General features: G+C 36.3%; 1 protein-coding gene across 1 annotated transcript in view; it reads right to left on the bottom strand.

The window, feature by feature from the left end:
* Window positions 1-16,698, bottom strand: part of CUBN (cubilin) — a 286,894-nt gene that overhangs the window by 194,075 nt on the left and 76,121 nt on the right. Inside the window, exons 23-27 of the mRNA XM_079108165.1 lie at window positions 13,459-13,651; window positions 11,786-11,946; window positions 11,176-11,357; window positions 10,227-10,383; window positions 7,221-7,408 (exon numbers count right to left, since the gene is read on the bottom strand). Coding sequence (XP_078964291.1) covers window positions 7,221-7,408; window positions 10,227-10,383; window positions 11,176-11,357; window positions 11,786-11,946; window positions 13,459-13,651 — 881 coding nt within the window. The remainder of the gene's footprint in view (window positions 1-7,220; window positions 7,409-10,226; window positions 10,384-11,175; window positions 11,358-11,785; window positions 11,947-13,458; window positions 13,652-16,698) is intronic.

Genomic DNA, 16,698 nt, shown 5'->3' with positions numbered 1-16,698 from the left:
GAGGGGAGAAAGTTCAGGATTAGAGTACAGAAATTGTACAATAAATCTGACATGGTTTACATGATGAAGTAAGTGTAATAATGCAGTATCACTAGGACTAAGGTAAGCTATCACAACAGGAAATAAGATCTATTTAAACAGAAATATTTTATTGTGCACAAAATAATATGTTAAGATACCTAATAAAATAGAGAGAACTTTAAAATGGGAGAGAGCTTTAAAGTGAAGATAAAATAGACTAACTGTGGAAGTGACCTCAAGTGCTGGACTAAAGGATTGTGAGAGGCCTGTTTCTAAGGAATCTCCAGCGGTTGTGCTCAAGTCTGGAAGGCCCTGGGAATATGTTTTTCTAACAAGATTCTCAAGTGATTCTGGAGTACAGCCAGATCCAGATTTAGTAGCCAGTAAAAGGGACATTACCTTCCACCATCTCTATCTCCTCAGTAGAGACTGCAGCCTTCTTGAAAGGAAAATATCAGCACTAATGCTACAGAAAGAGATGTACAAGGGTGGCAATGGGGAGACCATTTTGACCACCCAGAGGCCTGCTAGATGTCGCATTCTGAAAAAATACGTGTAGCATTTGTTGGATTCTGTATGTGTTCTTCCTTCACAGAAAGTAAAGAAAATAGTGAAGAGAGATGTCACTCTGGACTACTTCTGGCTGGCAAAGTATTGATTGATCAATAATGTGGAAGTGACCAAAATATTGGGAATGTTGTGGTTTGGATCTAGAATGTTCCTCAAAAACTTGTGTTGAAAACATGGCTCCCCCTAAAGTAAGGGTCAGAAGTGGGGTTTTTAGGAAGTGATTGGGCTGTGAGAGCTCTAACCTCATCAGTGGATGAATCCATTTTGCGGATTAATAATTTGAATGGACTACTGGATGGTGACTGAAGACAGGTTGGGGAAGGGCTAGAGAAGTAGGTGGTTGGCAGTGTGCCCTTGGGGACTATATTTTGTCCCTGGCTTCTCTCTCTCTCTCTGTGTCTCTCCCCACCTGCCCCCCTTTGCTTTCCAGCTATAATGATCTGAGCAACTTTCACCCGCCATGCCCGTCCACCATGACATTTTGCCTCTCCTTGGGCTCAGAGCAGTGGGTTCAGCTGACCATGACCTCAACCTCTGAAACTGTGAGTGCAAAATAAACTTTTCTTCCCCTAAGTTGTTTTTGTCAAGTATTTTGATCATAGAGATGAAAAGTTGACTACACATATAGCACGTGATCAATTGGCCTTAGGGCCTACAATAACTGAACACATCAGTCATGGGTCTAAGGTTTTGGCAATTCAGACTTAAAAACGAAGTAGGAGATTCTGGGTCAAAAAGGAAATAAAATGAAAAAGAAACAAGAGAAAAAGAAAATTCAAAAGAAATGACAGATTCTTAAAAATTAAATTTTGACAACAAAGTGAGAAATAAAACTTTTAGAGAGCAATAAAATGGGAAACAGCTGAATAAATCAATGTAAAAAAATTTATGACCATTTTATGACTACAGATACAAATAAGCTAAACTTTGAGAAGTAACACAGGGAAAAGAACCTTTTTTGTTTTGTTTTGTTTTGTTTGGGTCCTGGGGATTGAATCCAGAGGCACTTCACCTCTGAGCTACATCCCCAGTCATTTTAATATTTTTATTTTGAGACAAGGTCTTGCTGAGTTGCTGAGGATCTTGCTAAATTGCTGAGGCTGGCCTCAAACTTAGCATCCTCCTGCCTCAACCTCCTGAGTCCTGGTACAGGGGTGTGCCACTGATCTTTGCAAGAGTCTATTTTTTAAAGCTATGGTTAAGGTGAAATCCTAATCATGTGGATCAGACCAATGCTTGCAGAAGATAGTATAACATGATGATGAGGTGATAAAACATGCCTGGTTTGATTTTGAAACTGGAATTTCAGTTTTGAAGAGAAAATGGTCAATTTCTTTAAGTGCATTTTCCCAGGCTCCATTGAATTACATGTTGCACTACTAAAGGTACAGTTATTACAGAACCAATTTTTTCATCTGGTGAATTCCTGGGTATTTAAGAAAAAACGTTTCCACGTGCCAGCAGAAACTATGCCCCTGCTCAACAGTGCTCTGTCTCTGTCCATAGACATCTGTGAGCAAAGCTGGCAGAGGGTACATCCTCACTGTTGCTAGCTGGAGCTGGTCACACTGTCCTGGGGTTCACAGGCCAGATCCACAGCTTTACTGACAAGCTCAAAAAGAGGAGATACCTGAGCCAGGAATTTATCACCAAGGGAAAATTCAGTTGGTTGTAAGTGCCTGAGGTACATGGTCCTGGAGCATCATGGCTGCCATGGCCATGTTGGAGCTAGAATCATGTGGCTGCAGAAACTCAGGGGGAGCCTTTGGAGAGAGAGATGGAAATAGGAAGAAGCAACAGAGCCTTAAGACAGAAGAAAGAATAGAGTCCACCTCACTGCCTCGATTCTGGGCCTTTCCTGGCTTCTCAGCACCTCCTATGTGTCCCAAGGCTTTTACTGTCCTCACAAGCAATCCCTCCGCAAACACTAACCCTTTCCGCCTGGCTCAGTTTGGGTGTGTTTAAGTACTTGCCACCAAGAGTAGAAACCAGAACAATGAAAGCTGAGCGGGCTGCCAAAGATCTATAGGGAAAATGTTCCATCTTCCAAAATGTGGAAAAGATTTGTTCTGCAATTTCACAGATGAGTAAGATTGTCAAGAATTTTGGGGAAAATACTAAATCATATGCTAAAAATAATTTGCTGGCATGTACAGCGCCTCTTCTGTGAAGAAGTCATGAGGATGTCAGCAGAGGTGGATCTGAGAGGTCCATGGATACTCCCTCATGAGCCCTGTGAGTGTGTCAGAAAGTTGTGAAAGAGGGTCCTTGGGATGAGAGGTGTCATGACCAAGAGAGCCTGCCGAAAGCCGCAGTGCCTGGTATACAGCCATTTTTTGCCACTTACAACTTTTGTAACTGTGGATGACCTGTATCTACCTCACCTCTTTCGCCTGTCAATGGAGGCTCATATTTCCTATATTTACAGCATCGTATGAGAATTTCCTAGCAAATAATATATGTTCAATAAATATTAGCTATTATTATTGCTGATGGTTTACATAGTGCCATCCCAAAGGTCTTTAATCATTAATCCCTTTTAACCAAAAAGAATCTGTGACTTTAGAGTGTTTAAAATAGGTGCCATCTTTATCAATTATTTCTGGAGCAGTAGTAGGCCAATGGTCAATGAATTTTTATGCAAATTAATAATGTTCTAAAAGAACAATGAATGAGGACCATGATGTGATAGAATGCTCAGAAAAACAAATATGCTCTACTAGGAATAATATCCTCTTAGATATTTTTAACTACATAAAGCCATGATGATTCACACAAAGTGACCTGGAGATTCTGGACCTTGACATAGGTTAGCGTTGTAACTTGGTTAACAATATGTCCCATTTAAACTTCAACCTGTAGTTGAAGTATTTGCATTAGGTAACAGTCCCAACCTTCTTGTGCATGAGCAGGTCATTGGGAGTGTGGCATCCAATTCTGGGGCCACATTTGAGGGGACGGTGACATAAAGAGAACATGCAGAGGAACATGACCCATGAAAGCTTGCTACATGAGGACCAGTCAGAGATAGGAGGGGTGAGCACTAAAGAGAAGAGGCCTTGGCTTACTCCACTCTGGTGTCCTCCTGATGACTCCATCTACACTCACTCCTTCATTCCTCTTCACAAGGCAAACTGTCTCCTGCCACCCCTCAAAGACAGATCTTCCCATGAACACTAATCTACAACAGACACTTCCCAATTCTGACCTCTCTTGACTGCCTAGGAGCATCTCACTGCGTTGACTGCTGTCCCCTTCCTTCAGTCTCCTTCTCTTGACTTCCATAGCACAGTAATCTCTTAGAGCTCCTCTGCTCATCTCACATTGCTCCCTGTCAACCTGACAACTATCCTGGGTTTCTATCTATCTTTGTGTGGATTTCTCCCAAGTCCATCACTTCCATGGTACACTCAGTCACTATTAGAAATCTCCTCTTACATGGAGACTCAGGCTCCAATGCAAATGACAAAGTGAAATCAGAGGGTAGAATGCAAACAGAATCCTTTAAGGGTGACTTCTCCTAATTGCATGAGTTTTGCTCTTTTGAGCAACTGACCCTTGCTACCACTGAATATTTTATTTCCAAATCTGTCCAGAGGACAAAACAATACAGAATGAGTTTGGTTCCTAGTGGAATCTTTACCAGTCCACACCTCTCAGCAAAGTTAGACATAGTGTTTGAGCAGCACCTAATCAAGTCTTTTTATAGTTTCAGTATTAATTCAAAATAACTAAATTCTGGCTGTAGTAACTGTCACTTAATTGGGACTTGGCTAAGTCACTTGAAGAAAACTTTAACTACAAGTTATTAAAATAATGGGAGTTAGATTTTTGTGCTTGTGATTTTTCTCTGTTTAAATGGCTATTTGTGCTTTTAAAATTTCCATCACAGACCAGTCTCTGTAGCTATTGCTCTGGTCTTGCCCCTTGGCTTACAGAGATGGAAAAAATCTCCTCCCTCTGGCCACAGTGTCATTCTTTGGAAAGCTTTTCTGAACTTCTGGTTCTCATTCTGTGTTTTCGCTGCTTTCACCATCTATGTTGCACAACCAAAATGGCTTGTAACACGACAGACACATCATCGACAGGGCCTCTAATTAACGGCTCTGTAATGTTGGAACAAGTAATTTTTTTTTTTTTATTTGAGTCTTCTAGCACCTCCAAAAACTACCTGGTGAGCCTTTTTGTGACTTTTCTATCAATGAGTCAAGAGAAGTAGAGTCCAGTTCCTGGAAATAATGAATCTCTTTTCCTCCCGGTCAATACCTCCTGTAAAGTCCAGTGCAAAAGTTTTGTCCTCTCGCTATCTTTCCCCAAATACATTATCAAATCACCACTATGGTAGCTGTATATTGTTATACATGCAATTCACTGCAAGATGATGTGTTTTATTTTGGCTTAAGCTCCAAGTTGTAGTATTGAACCCAACATATAGGAATTTACAGAAAGGTCAAGTATGGAATTCAATTCTTTCTCATTAATTATAGCTATCACTAGACTAGTTCTAAATGTGGCTATGATATTCAATTTAATCTGTTCTACTGGTACTCCCGTAATGTCCCAGGTTACAGTTGGTAGGAGACAGCACACCCCTTGGTGAAGCCCCTAAGGCATGAGAATAGTCACAACTGGTAAAATAGATATGATCGGCTGCAATGCTCATGGTACAAAAAAAGGGGATTTGAAAATAACATGTCACCATGTGAAGAAAAGGATGGCTACTCCAGATAAGTGGAGCGAGGTAAGCTCAAATGAGATCCATCTTACTCTCTAGATCAAGAAAAGTGAGGCGGGTGTGGTAACCCATGTTTGTAATCCCAGAGGCTTGGGAGGCTGAGGCAGGAAGATCGTGAGTTCAAAGCCAGCCTCAGCCAAAGCAAGGCGTTGAGCAACTCAATGAGACCCTCTCAATAAAATACAATAAATGGTGGGGATGTGGCTCAGTGGTCGAGTGCCCCTGAGTTCAATTTCCAGGACTAAAAGAAGCAAGATGGATTTTAAAACCATTGCCATGTTCTTGCTTTTAAGTTTGTTCCATGCCATATCATATTTTCATAGAGTACTGGTAAATATAACTTTCAATGGGTAAACACTATGCTTACTATTTCTATAATACCCTACATTTCTGAATATAAATAAGATATTTTTTAATAAAAAAAATTAACCCTGAAAAACAAGAAAGAAATCTCATTATATTTAGGCCCTCAGTTTCTCAAGGTAGTGATGTTCTTTCTTTGTTTCAATAAGCAAAAGAACTATTTGGAAAAGATATGTTAACTGCAAGCAATTGCAACCTTTCTAGAATTTTAATAAAATTGGTAAAATGGCTAATTTTTTTTAAGGATAGAATTTTTTTTTGCCCATGGGAATATGACCTAAGAGTTACAAGTACTAGATATTGAAAGTCTTGGCTCAGGAGGCTGAGGCAGGAGAATTGTGAGTTCAAAGCCAGACTCAACAAAAGTGAGGTACTAAGCAACTCAGTAAGACCTCGTCTCTAAATAAAATACAAAATAGGGTTGGGGATGTGACTCAGAGGTCAAGTGCCCCTGAGTTCAATCCCTGGTACCCCCAATCAAAACTGATTTTATTAATGATGATAAATCAATGTTAAAATGTATGTAACTCATTTGGATGAAATTGTTCTATGAAGTGTGAAAATAGAAACCAATATATATAAATTAATATGCTTAGATAACATGAGGTTTTATATATGGATGAATAATTATAATAGAAATGTAAGTAAAATAGGTAGCTGCCTAACTTTACTATAACCTTAAAAGCTACATATGCAAGTTAGCAAAAAAAAAACTTTATTAAATAAAATCTCTTCTTATAAAAATAGCAGATTACCTCATCTTTTAGGTTGCCTAATACTCAAATAACTTCTATTGCATAGCATTGTATAAAGAGTTGAATTAATGTTACTGTCAATCACTTTCATAAAAATAGAAACTTCTATATAACAAAAAGAAAATGAACTAAAAGGAACCTAAATTTTAAAATAAAAAGAAGAATCAAAATCATGATACTGTGTTCCAAACTAATTAAGCATTAAATAAGTCCAAGATAATCGAGTGTGTTTCTGGTCTCTTATTTAAGGGGAACAAATATAGAAAAAAACCAACAAAAAAGTACTGTGAATCTAAAGTTCCTCCATTAGATTACGTAGAGGGAAATGAGATGAAGGAGGGGGGGGTAATGAAAGTTGGTGGAATAAGACAGACATCATTACCCTATGTACACGTATGATTACACAAATGGTATGAATCTACACCATGCACAACCATAGAAACAAAAAGATGTACCCCATTTATGTACAATGAATCAAAATGCAGTCTGTAAAAATAAAAAAAATTAGAAAATACTGTGTAATTTAAATAATATAAGATTGATCAGTCCAAAAATTATGTTGAAACCTAAAGCATATGTATCTATTTGCATATATAATGTAGTATTAAGATTATGCAGTGAAAGAGACATGACATGAGCCTATTCAAATATCATGGGTGGTTTATGATGTTTAGGGCAGGGATTGGAGTTTGATCCTAAAAAGTACTATGACTTCTAGGTGACTAGTCTAATTTGATCTGAAAGTGCACAGATTCATTGAGCTTCAGAATACATACCTCTAAATAATCCGTGGAGCAGTTCGTGTGCTCTTCCAACTCAAATGCTAAAAACGTGTAGTTCACAGTGTTGCCCCTTGTTGCTTGGATGGTCCAGTTGCAACGCTGATTTTCAGAGTAAGGATGTGGATAAGTGATACTTTCCAAGATGCCATAGGTTTGATTAACTATTACCACGTTCTCACATGCTAGGAAAAAAATAAGCATGGTAGTTAAGAACCAAGATGTGTGTGAGATTCTCCGTTAGGAAAACAACCAGGCTCAAAACCCTCTGTACACACATAAATATTTGGTACAGCATTTGTATAGTAAAGGTGTCTCTATTTTGAACAAATGTGTGATGATGCTTCAGTGACTCAAGCTTTAACGTGTCATGGAAATGGAATAGTCACGTTAAAATAGGCCTAACATTCTTGTTGGATGGTAGCAGAATTAGTACACAGCAGAATAACCTGGCTACTCAGAGAGCAATCTGCTTTGTTTAGAGAAGTATGTTAAATAGTCTGTGCTTCAGTTTTTCGAACTTTAACATTCAGAAGAGATAAAAAGTCTAATCTTTAATGGTTTGAAAATACAAAGTCTTGTGTGAATGCCAATTGCGAATAGCAGCATGGTTTTGCAGACCATTCAGAGATCTGCATGAAATCCACAACCAAGTTTCGGTTATTCCTTTAGTTAGTCACCAGGAAGTACCAAGCGAATAAAGGGTAGTGAGGAAGGTTTAAAGAAGAAATGAAAATCTTAAATCTGGAAAAGGAAAAAAAAGCACTTCAATCCAGCAGTGGCATTGTCTTCAGTTGAATTTTCAACACAACCACACCAAGTACCTCTAGGTGTTTCTAACCTTGGAAGTAAATGTCAAACGCAGCCAATCCTAATGACTGGAACAGGACATATGTGTACCTCTTGTCAGGATTTTATGGTATGCAATAAAAGAAAGTAGGAAATTAAACATTATGTTAAAAGAGGTGTCTCTGAAAAATGGGGTTCATAGTTATATTCCTCCAGTCACACTGAATTCTGAAAGGTGTCTGGAATACCACTGGTAAACTTAGGGTTTGGAAAAGTATGCCTTTGTGGCTCTTCAAATGCTTCCTTTGATGGAACAGGGTTAATACTCAAATGATTTCTCTTTAAAAATCTTTAGGTCCCAGTTGGTCCTCAAAAGCTTGCTTTCTTTCTTTCTTTCTTTCTTTCTTTCTTTCTTTCTTTTTTTTTTTTTTTTGATTAGACAATCCATGTTTTTTTATTCACCAAAAATAGTGACAGAGGCAGAACTTGAATTTTTATCTCAGAACTCAGGAGTTGGAAAGATTGTCTTTGTTGAGCAAAGAAACAGCCAGGTCCCATGCTACAGTAAATGCTTTCTAGAGAATGATGTTGTTTTCGAAGCCTACAAGAGATTACACCTATTAGGCACACAGGTGTCATCCACCACAATGAGTAGGCAAAAATGGAGAAAAATGGATTCAATAAACCACATGGGCTGCTCTCAGTTCTCACACATTCTATTTTCTGCAAACCTCCAATTTCAAATAGCAATTTATAGAAAATGTGACAGGTCAGCTCTGATTTTACCTTTAAGAAATACTAATTTTTTTCCTTAAGTATTCTGAAAGTATGAGAGAAAAATTAAGTATTACAGGAATATAAAGAAGAAGAGAAGGCTTTTCATAAGAAATCATAAGGTAACCATGAAATGAACTAGCACACAATAATGAAATTAAAGAAATAATTATAAGCTTAATAGATGCATCCCTAATAGAACCTGAAAGACTCTTTTATATACATAATAATGATGAACTTCTGAGGAACAAAGCTATATACTAAAATGCATTATTCAAAACTATTGAGAATTCAGTCTAACATATATGAGTGAATGTGAATCTTCAAATCCATGCATAAATCAAGGTTAGATATTTATACTCTTTCAATTTATCCAAGGGATACTATACATGTGGCATATAAATTTGTGACTTTCAATTTCAATTTTAGATAACTGTGTCAAAATTATGGGTCCATTTAAATTCCGTGGGGCAAGGACTTACACTTTCAAAAATACAGTAAAATGTTTATTAAATAACATTTAGTCGAAGAAACCTTGTTTTCATGAATGCTCATTTTGAAACTAACTTCAAAAAACATTTAATTTCACAGCAAGAAAAAAACTTATGAAATCATCTAATTTAATCACTTCACTGTAGAAAATGAGAAGAAATTGTGGAAGCCCAGAGAAGAAAAGTAACCTCCTCAAGGAATGGCCTATTGACATATATATCTTTTTAATTTTTAAAGGTTGGTTCTAAATTTTAAAATGGCAGGAGAGTGTAATTTGACATATTATACATACATGGAGTATAACTTATCCTAATTAGGATCCCTTTTTTATGGTTGTACATGAGCTGGAACTTCACTGGTCGTGTATTCAAATATGAACATAAGATAGTTATGTCTGATTCATTTTACTGTCTTTGATATTTTGTTCAACGCTCCTTTGATTTGGCCACATTGCCTCATGGGGAAGTAAGATTTTAAAATAGTATCTCTACCGGGACCAGATTTTTTCCCCAGTAAGAAAAATGTGCCTACTCACAAGGACCACAGCTTCCCTTAAAACTAAGATATATTTTAAGGCAGAGGACCAAACCTAGAGTGGAAGTCTACTTCATACAAAGGAATAAGTCTAATCAGAAGATTCTGACGTGTAATACACCTGAAAAACTATTAATCATTGTTATACTGATCTTTAGCTGAATTGTAACATTCTTACCATATGACAAACTCTTTTAAGTGTCTACAGTTGGCCAGATGCTTTACTCATAGGAGATTAAATTTAATAAATAAGCATTTTCTTCTTGAAGGAGGAAGAAATTTTAAATTTTAAATTTTCACACAAGAAACTAAAATTCATTTAAATGACTCAAATGAAAGTGTTATGCTGGTCTCAGTTTCAGCAAAGGTCTGATGTTCCACTCTAGACACTGAGTGGCCATAACACATACTTACTCTGCTGGTATTTGACCTTGAAGCCACTTCCTTGCTGACCTTCATCAGTCCTCAGTTTTAATAACATGTTGTCTCCACTAGAACGAATGAGAGGAGGTTTTTCATCCCCACAAAGCTGAGTTAACAGATGAGAGCTTGTAGTTGGACCATCATATACCTTTAATAAGATATTTAAAATATCAGATGGTTGTGGCTACATATGTAATCTACAGGACTCTATAGTAGAGAAGTGAGAAGGAAAAAAATATATCTGTGTGTATATATATGTATATATATATATATTTATATACGTATGACAAAAGAATATCCCTGAAATAAAACATCTTTAAAAATTTTGCCACAGTACCTATAAACTCAGATCATGAACTCAGACAATTTAGCCATGGATATTTATAGTAATAAGCATATGAACTCAGGATGAAGTCTGAAAATTGAAAATGAAAGTCTAATACATATTTTGAGGTCATTACTAACATCGATAATCCTTTATTTTTGATTGCCCAGTTTATAATTTGTGAAACTTTAGTACTTTTTTTCATAATTTTAGTGGACCATGTTAAATTGCTGGTATGATAAAACATCACAGTCTGATGACTCTATTAATCTTTAATTCACCAAAATAGTCCTCCAAATTACTGTTTTAATAGAAATTATGTAGATTATGGTTATAATACATTCTATAACCTCGTTTAGGATATTTTAACCACATCTTAACAATTCATATTCAAAATATTTTGCATACATATTATATTAAGTCATTTGGTAATACTGTACTTAGATTATTATTTTCACCAAGTTTCTTTTAAGTTTTTATTTTGCTTAACTTTCTTTATGCGGTGTCCTATTTAAATGCTCCCCTTTCCTGAAAATCAAAAATAAAAATAAATGCATTGTGTGTACTGGGTTGAGAATGGAGCAGTGAGTAACGCAACTGAAATATTATACATACCGCCAAGTAATCCAAAGAGCAGTTTGGATGATACTCCAAGTGGAAGTCTTCAAATTCCAGTTGAAATGGGCTGCCATGGCTGGCTTTCAACCACCACTTGCATTCAGAGCTGTGGTAGTAGGGCATCGGGTAGTTTGGAGACGTGAATATGCCTGTGGAGGTGGTCAGATTACCCCCACAACCTACAGGAGAAAGAAACAGAGTGACAGGAGAAAGAAATGGAAAGATGCCTACCCTTTCCTTTCTCATAAAATTGACATTTTTTTTTTCTCTATTGAACTGGCACTGTTCTTTAAATCAATTTGCAAAGCAAAATCCACATCACAGAGGAGTAGTCTATAATCACAATTCACATCAATGTACTCTTCTTTTCTAATCAAGAGGATCGGCCTGATGACATATGCCAAGGAACTAGAATTTTCCCTTTGTCCTTCAAAATATATGGCTGCTGTTAGTTCAAAAATATTTGCTATATTGAAGTTTATTAGAAAGATTAATGATAAAGCTAGAAAAAGGTAGACAAGTGATAATGGACACAGAATGACAGTCCAAGAATCAGGAAACCAATCAGACTGGATTCTCCAGTACAAGGCAACCCCTTGCACTTTACCTGTTAATGATCCATCCCAGTAAGCAGAGAACCCAGACTCTGAGATTATCATGTCACTTTTGAATTTTAACCACAGTTTGTTACTGTGAGAGATGATGCTTGGAGGTAGATTTGATCCACAGTATTTTCCCAGGGTTGGTGAGTTTTCATAACCTCCATCTCTGTGGTAGAATACAGAAATGAAAATCGATTAGATTCTTGATGATATTCCTGGATAAACATTTAGCATCATTCAGACCACAGGATTACAAACAGACCAGGTTATCCAGTCAACTGCTCTCAGAATGACTTTAAAAAACACAATTTCAAGTTTTCGATTTTGGCTTTGTTAAATAGTATTTGAATGATGTAATAAAGAACAGCTATCATTTATGGCTGGCATGACATCTTGTATAACCACTTGCAAACTAAGAGAATGTATTTAATCTTTATCTTCTCAAATCCTCTGGCAAACACATTAGAAAATATGGAGCACAGAAACCATAATTATTAACAGTATAAACAAATATTGCTTAGTTTTACAGAGAAATCTTAAATGTTTTCCTTCTAATTTGGAAAATTTCAAAATGTAATGCATCATATTTGATATATTTGGAAAATTCTGGAAATAATTATTTCCCTAAGAACTTTTTAGGGTCTTAAATCTAATTTATAATCTGTTTGTTTCAAACAAACAAACAAAACACAATGATTCATTCAACATTAGATTCCAATGATTAGTTGAACTAAATTAAGGAAATTATGTCATTTTAGCATGCATGGTATATTAGTAATTTCTTACTTTGGTTTCTTACTTTATATAATACAATTTTATAAATGTTATAAGATTCCAGATTTGAAATGACAAATAAAAAATTTGATGCAAATACATGCCAAAGTGATTAGCTTGATTTAACATGATGTAATAATATGGAGAGATATCAATGTATAAGTTCACATACCTTCACTATATAACTTTTGAAATTCACTCTTTCAAAATGCCAGGCAATGAAACAAAGAGTTCTTACACTGAAATTCGTAAGCCTAGTTCTTTTTTTTTTTTTCCTTTTTTTGGTATCAGGGTTGAACCCAGGGGTGCTTAACCACTGAGCCACATCCCCAGCCCTTTTTTATATTTTATTTAGAGACAGGGTCTCACTGAGTCACTTAGGGCCTCACTAAATTGCTGAGACCAGCTTTGAACTTGTGATCCTCCTGCCTCAACCTCTTGAGCCACTGAGATTACAGGTGTGTGCCACTGTGACTGGTTTCATTATTTATAAACAAAAAACTTCAAGATGAGGTGGCTATCATGCCATCATTTTTGTGATATAACTAGACTAAATGGATAGTAAACAGTCTAAAATTTAAATTGTTTACATAAAGAAAGTAGGTATTCAACAATAGCAAATATTTCATTTCAAAGTGGTAATAAATCTGTTCTCTTTGCCCAAATAAAAATCGAGAGTTTATTTCTAAACATTCCCAACAAAAGTATTACTTCAAAATAGCTGAATTTTATGCAACTTTTTCTATTTATTCTGTCAGGCTTCAAATGACAAATTTTTATCTTTTATAAAGAATTACATAGCAGGGAACTTCACAAAGAGTTTTCATATATTTTCTTAATATTCCCAGGAATGATTATTAATAAAAATGACAGAGATTATTATGAAATAAATTAAAGTGATTACCTGATTTCCACAAAATCTCCTATACAGTTTCCGTTAAAGCCTTCCTCCAAGGAGAAGTGTGTGAAGTGCAGTGCAATCTGCTGGTGGGTTTCCACTGTGATCCTATAAATGCACTCCCAGTCATTGGGGTAATTTTCGGGGAAGTTTGGAGAACTAATTATCCCGGAGGCATCTGTATAGTCTTCCAAGCATGCTGTAAAAAGAAACAAACCACAAGAGAGAAAATAGAAAACATTATGCTACATTTATAATACAGTCAGTAATATATACTTCATTAATTTGTGCCTATGTTCTTGATTTTCAATAGGCCTCCCTGGAATGTACAAATAATGATTTCATTTTGAAACAAATTTTTTGGAATCTCAAAGGCAAAACAATTACTAACAGCACACCTTAGCCACATGATGAAAATAGTTACATATATCTTGAAAGGCCAACTTTTCTTATCTTGCAAGTGTTATAATTTTTCTAGTCCATGTAAATCACTATAAACATTAAAACTGGCTTCAATTAAGAAACCTTAGAAGGGACATAGAAATAATTTGGTTCAGCTCTTCTTTCCATAATCTTACTTTAAAGTTGTTTTCACCAAAGAATGTGTTTATGAAATGAAAGAATAGGTCCCTCAGCTATGGAGTGAAGAGTATAAGTCCTGACTTGGGGAGCAGAGTGACCTTGAAACAAAGCTCTTTTCCACCAGAGGAACCACTTCCATTGATAAGTTCTACAAACTTGGGCAAGTTACTTATACCTCCCTGAGCCTTAGTTTCCCCATCTCAAAAATGCAGATTTTTTTTTTTTTTTACCTCTGAGTATAGGTATAAGAGCTAATGATAATGCAATTAAAGTCCTCAGTCCAAAATGCATGCTCAATAAATGAAGTAATCATCATCATGTTTCAGGATAGAAGAGGTGTAATAAAGTATAAATTATGAGGAACAAGTTGAATTATTCATATAAAATATCTACCAGAGTATTTGAGCAATGTTATGTACTAACTAAATATCAACTGTTCTAGTTTAATAGTTTTCAACTTTACCTGTTCAGTCCTCTAGATTCTGTATTTAATAACTACTCCACTCAGTCTCCTATGCTGTTCAAGTCTGAGGTATTTTATAAAGAAAATCTAATCTGGAGACTTTTTAAAATCTATATTTAATTCCATCCAGAAACGACCTGAACCTAGGGTTAAGGAATAGACAGAGGTCTCTGACTAAAAGATTTTGGGAAAGAATAAGCTACTATACTTAATTGCAAGTGAAATAAAATGAAGCTGTTTAGTTATGTTATTTCCCCAATTGCCACTATAGCATCGTGTTCAGAAGAAAAAACAGTCATCACTGGTATTGGGAGTACAAATACGCATATAAATATTATAGGTTCTACTATCTATGTGTAGCCCTCTGGTTAATGAATGTTTACCAAATATTTGGTTTCACTTTGTAGAATCAAGGTTTTACTTTACTGAAGGAATTCACGATGGTATTGAACTCCAAAAGTTACATTTCACTCCAAGATTTTTCCACACGGAGGAAGGAAAGCAGGAAGGAGAAAGAGAGGGAAGGAGAGAAGGAAGGAGGAAAAGTCAACGAGGATGATAGGGAAGGGGAAGCCATGCAGAGGGAGCATACTAAATATTTTAGACTCCGTAATGGGTATTAGTAAGATAAAAATCCATGGATCGAAAGGACATTAAATGAAAGCTATGACCCAGGATCCCTGAATTAACACGACTGTCAGACCCATTGACCCCCACACAGACAATTTACAGCTTTAACCAGTAAATCAAATATTTTGAGCAAATTATCTGTCTGACTCTCTTTTACTTAAAGAGAGAATTCTTGCTCACTTACTCTGCTCCCAGAGTGGAAGTGCATGTAAATCTCTAATGAAACTCTCAATTAGTCTGCAGGAGAATGTTACATATAATCGGGTTCCCTGGAAGGGGAGCCTGACATGGCATTTTTAAGCAGTAATGATGAGTAATTTTCTTATGCCTTGCTTGTATGCCAGTGATCATTGTGGCCAGTCCAGGGAGTTTGATAATCCCTACTGAAACTTTGATTTGTACATGAAGAAGGTTCCCTGCACTTGCTGGCTCAAAGGTAAACCACAGTGTCTGATGTATTTCAGTGGTCTTCACACTGGTCATTTTATCTGAAATGCTTTTCCAAATAATCTTCCCTCCTCCCTAGCACATTCTTTAACAAATGAACTCGTCCTTGTCGTTTAAGGTCCAATTCAAAATCACTACTCTGAAAACTTTCTCAGCCAAGCAGAATTAATTTCTCTATACTCAATAAAATTTTATGCAACTAGCAATTTGATCCCCAAATATATTTTGTGTGATTGTTTTTATGTGAGTACATATCCCCCACTAGGTCTTAGGATATGAATAAGGCCCTATTAACCATAATTAACTGTCACTCATCCACAGTACCTGGTCCAGATCAGGTTCCATTAACATTTGTTAAAAGTACATTATATAATGTGTTGAAGACTGACGGGGTGGGACATGTACCTAATTTTTTTTTGGTGGGGGAATTATCAGGGATAGAATTCAGGGGCACTTGACCACAGAGCCACATCCCCAGTCCTATTTTGTATTTTATTTAGGGACAGCATCTTACTGAATTGCTTAGTGTCTCACCGTTGCTGAGGCTGGCTTTGAACTTGAGATTCTCCTTCCTCAGCCTCCTGAGCTGCTGGGATTACAGGCATGCGCCACTGCGCCCAGCCCCTAATTGTTTTGTTATTATTTATTTATTAATGTTTTTGTTTGTTCTTTTTAATTATACATGACAGTAGAATGTATTTTGATACATCATACATACATGGAGTATAACTTCCTGTTCTTGTGGTAGTACATGATGTGGAGTTAAAACCAGTTGTGTATTCATATATGAACATAGGAAAGTTATGTCTGATTCATTCTACTGTCTTTCTTATTCCCATTCCCTCTTCTTTCCCTCATTCCCCTTTGCCTAATCCAATGAACTTCTATTCTTCCCTCCCACCCCTCTTATTGTGTGTTAGCATCCACATATCAGAGAGAACATTTGGCCTTTGGTTTTTTGGGATTGGCTTATTTCACTTAGCAAAAATATGGGACATTTCATGAATTTGCCTGCCATTCTTGCACAGGGGCTATACTAATCTTCTCTGTAGCATTCCAATTTTAGTATATGTGCTGCCAAAGCGAGCACACATGTACCTAATTTTCTTCTACCCTCTCTATTC

Source organism: Sciurus vulgaris (assembly GCF_902686455.1).
Source record: "Sciurus vulgaris genome assembly, chromosome: 12".
Taxonomy (NCBI): domain Eukaryota; kingdom Metazoa; phylum Chordata; class Mammalia; order Rodentia; family Sciuridae; genus Sciurus; species Sciurus vulgaris.
Note: the sequence above shows the minus strand (reverse complement) of the source record. Positions and strands in the feature narration are given on the sequence as shown.